This window comes from Myotis lucifugus, unplaced genomic scaffold (genome assembly GCF_000147115.1).
Source record: "Myotis lucifugus unplaced genomic scaffold, Myoluc2.0 scaffold_0, whole genome shotgun sequence".
Classification (NCBI taxonomy): Eukaryota; Metazoa; Chordata; class Mammalia; order Chiroptera; family Vespertilionidae; genus Myotis; species Myotis lucifugus.
Genome location: NW_005871048.1, coordinates 37,429,567 through 37,433,526, shown reverse-complemented (window position 1 = coordinate 37,433,526; position 3,960 = coordinate 37,429,567). Strand labels below are relative to the sequence as shown.

General features: G+C 37.1%; 1 protein-coding gene across 2 annotated transcripts in view; it reads right to left on the bottom strand.

The window, feature by feature from the left end:
* The window catches only part of WDR41 (WD repeat domain 41), a 51,823-nt gene that overhangs the window by 20,293 nt on the left and 27,570 nt on the right, over window positions 1-3,960 (bottom strand). For both annotated transcript variants that reach the window (XM_014451488.2, XM_023750510.1), the window contains one exon: window positions 2,486-2,548. In XM_014451488.2, the coding sequence (XP_014306974.1) occupies window positions 2,486-2,548 (63 nt within the window). The remainder of the gene's footprint in view (window positions 1-2,485; window positions 2,549-3,960) is intronic.

The following is a 3,960-nucleotide window of genomic DNA, read 5'->3' as shown; positions in this document are numbered from 1 at the left end:
AAGCATACACTGACTGAAATAAAGAATATAAAACAGACTCCCAACAGCAGACCAGAGGAGCGCAAGAATCAAGTCAAAGATTCGAAATTCGAAGAAGCGAGAAACACCCAACCGGAAAAGCAAAATGAAAAAAGAACCCAAAAATATGAAGATAGTGTAAGGAGCCTCTGGGACAGCTTCAAACGTACCAACATCAGAATTATAGGGGTACCAGAAGATGAGAGAGAGCAAGATATTGAAAACCTATTTGAAGAAATAATGACAGAAAACTTCCCCCACCTGGTGAAAGAAATAGACTTACAAGTCCGGAAGCGCAGAGAACCCCAAACAAAAGGAATTCAAAGAGGACCACACCAAGACACATCATAATTAAAATGCCAAGAGCAAAAGACAAAGAGAGAATCTTAAAAGCAGCAAGAGAAAGAAACTCAGTTACCTACAAGGGAATACCCATACGACTGTCAGCTGATTTCTCAACAGAAACTTTGCAGGCCAGAAGGGAGTGGCAAGAAATATTCAAAGTGATGAATAGCAAGAACCTACAACCAAGATTACTTTATCCAGCAAAGCTATCATTCAGAATTGAAGGTCAGATAAAGAGCTTCACAGATAAGGAAAAGCTAAAGGAGTTCATCACCACCAAACCAGTATTATATGAAATGCTGAAAGGTATCCTTTAAGAAGAGGAAGAAGAAGAAAAAGGTAAAGATACAAATTATGAACAACAAATATGCATCTATCAACAAGTGAATCTAAGAATCAAGTGAATAAATAATCTGATGTACAGAATGAACTGGTGATTATAATAGAATCAGGGACATAGAAAGGGAACGGACTAACTATTCTTCGGGGGAAAAGGGGTGTGGGAGATGCGGGAAGAGACTGGACAAAAATCGTGCACCTATGGATGAGGACAGTGGGTGGGGAGTGAGGGCGGAGGGTGGGGTGGGAGCTGGAAGGAGGGGAGTTATGGGGGGGAAAAAAGAGGAACAAATGTAATAATCTGAACAATAAAGATTTAATTAAAAAAATAAATAAATAAATCTGGGGCAAAAATAAGAAAAAATAAGGGCCACATGAAAGTAAATATATTCAATTTAAAGTCCTATTACTTCTTTCTGAGATCATGTTCTTCATACTTTGTTGTTAAAAAGTAATTTTTACAAAATGAAAGTGGTAAATGATAGCTTTTTTTTGTTTATTAGTTTTACTAAGCAAAATAAAAATCTGGCAACTCTATGTTGAGCTCCAAAAATCTAAACTTTTGTACTAGTCAGAAATTTGAGCCTAGAAATGACTGCTTTAGGCAATAGGAAGCCACCAAAGCCTTTAAGCAGGAGAGTGGTCTGCATTTTAGATAGATCCCTCTAGCATCTATTGAAGAATATATATATGAGAAGCGCTAAACCAGAGGAACAGAAGGCATTTGACAAGCACTAAAGTAGAGGAAGAAAGGTAAGTAGGAGACTTACTGCAACATTCGTAGTTAAGAAAGGTAATGAGAGCCTGAGGAGAACACCACAAGTGAGATGGGAACCTGTTAGAAATGCAGAGCTCAGGCCCCAGTCTAGACTTATTGAATTACTCTGGGAGGTAAATCCCAGTAATTTGTGTTTGTAATAAGCCCTTCAGGTCATTCTAATGCACACTCAAGTTTGAGAACCACTGAGTTCACGTCTCATTGGGTTTTGCAAACATGCCAACTGATAGTCACAGCAAATTTCAGGGCTGGTCTCTGGAAGAAGTAGCACAAGCAATACCGAATGTCTTCTGGGCAAGAAAGAAGCAGCTTTTAAGAAGCATGTTTACTCTATCAATTCTGGCACCCAAATTCCATTCACAAAGCAGTGAGCACAAAAGGCTTTCTTCACTGTAGGCTCCCTGATAGTAAATGAGTTAACTAATAGTCTAAAGCTAAGAAAGTGGCCTTCAGATGTTCATAATTAATACATTTACAAAAGGCCTCTGCTATCTACCCCTTCCTCTGCTATTCCACTACTCTAAGAGAAATGGCATAAACTGCCCCAAAGATAATGGGCCCCATTCTGGCTTCCTGAGGCAAAAACTCCACAGTTCCCACCTTAGTAAATTCCCCAAATAATCCTCCTTTGACCCTCCCAACTCAAGTTTTTAGTTGCCAAAATGTTGACAGTTGTTTTATGTGGTTATTTGATTTGATTTTATTTTTGTCAAATAAGTGTATGTGTACAGATCAGCAACAGAGAGGACTATGGGTCTTCTCTGGCATAAGAGGAGTGAGGTTAGCTGCCCCACCTGGCTATGTTAGAACAAGGGTAGGACAAAAACTGACTTAATATCATGAAAATGTCTAGGTCTCCATATCACTTCAACAATCCCAGGAGGCCAAGACTGGGGCAGGGGCAGATGTTCCTTAAATGAAATATTAACTAGTCTTTCTAAAATGTGTATACAAGTTCTAGTTTAAAATTTTTTGAAAATAGAAGAAAAAAAGAGTCATACTCACTCAGTTCTTTGCCAACTGCTGCCACAACACAGTTCTTAGGTATTTCAATCAAAGCACTGATCCCTTCAAAAATATAAAACAAAGGTAAAATTATTTTCTTTATGGTTACATAAAAAACAAAAGCATTCTCAGTTTTATGTCAGTCATTTACAATAAAGGGAGTGGTCACAAAAAAGCACACATAATTTTCTATATCACACTTGCTTGCTTATACACAGAAAATGATTTTGTGAAAAACTGGTGAGGCCTTTGGAAGACTATTGATCTAGTAAGGGTAGGATATACTCTTTGAACATTATGGTAAACTTATTTACCAGGGATCCCTTAAGATAATCACCCTCACCATTTACAATATACCTAGCTCAAAGGAGATATAAAATTGGCATTTTCCTTACTTTAAATTTAAGAATCCTGAGTGGGTTCCCTGGCAGTAAATGAGTTAGCCAGCAGTCAACAGCTAAGAAAGGGGCTTTTAAATAACATGTTTTTAATTAATATTTACAAAATTAATTAGATTCAACATTTCAACATCTTTCACTTGTTTATTTTTTTAAAAAATATTTTTATTGATTTCAAGGAGGAAGGGAGAGGGAGAGAGATAGAAACATCAATGATGATAGAGAATCATTGATCAGCTGCATTTTGCACGCCCCGCACTGGGGATTGAGCCCGCAACCCAGGCATGTGCCCTGGCCGGCAATCGAACCGTGACCTCCTGGTTCATAGGTTGACACTCAACCACTGAGCCACGCTGGCCAGGCTCACTTATTTATTTAAATGTAGAGTTCTCAGTAACTTTTTATAGTGTAACTATAACTTCTATAACATATGCTAATTTCTATAACATATGTAATAATTATTACTTTTGTTAGTAAGACTTAAAGAATTGAAGTATTAAATTCAGAATCACCACATGTGCAAGTACAAAAACTATTAAAGTTAATTTTTCCAGTATGAAATATATATAACTTACATAAAAGTAATTTAATATTATACTCCTTTACTTTACTCTCTCACCCATCAAAAGACTCTTGTAGTTTGGGGAGTAAGTCTCTCTAAAATCTTTTCTCCACATAGGTTTAACAGTATTTTATGCATTTCCCAAGTATAAGGAAGAAGAGGTGATTGTAAAGGAGGGCAAAAGGAAGGAATTAGCAGTACAATATAAAAAAGTAAAAGGGACAGGAGAGCACAGGGAAGGTTAGGAAGAAAAGAATTCTAGATGTGGAAAACTTTGCTAAAAAATTTTTATAAATAATTTTATAAAATAATAGAAACAGAAGTATGACCAGCTGTCATGGCTCAGTGGTTAAGCGTCGACCTATGTAACAGGAGGTAATGGTTCAATTCCCTGTCAGGGCACATGCCCGGGTTGCAGCTGATCCCCAGAGCAGCGATCAATGATTCCCTCATCATGAGTTTCTCTCTTTTTTCTCTCTTCCTCTCTGAAATCAAGAAAAAAAATTTTTAATGCA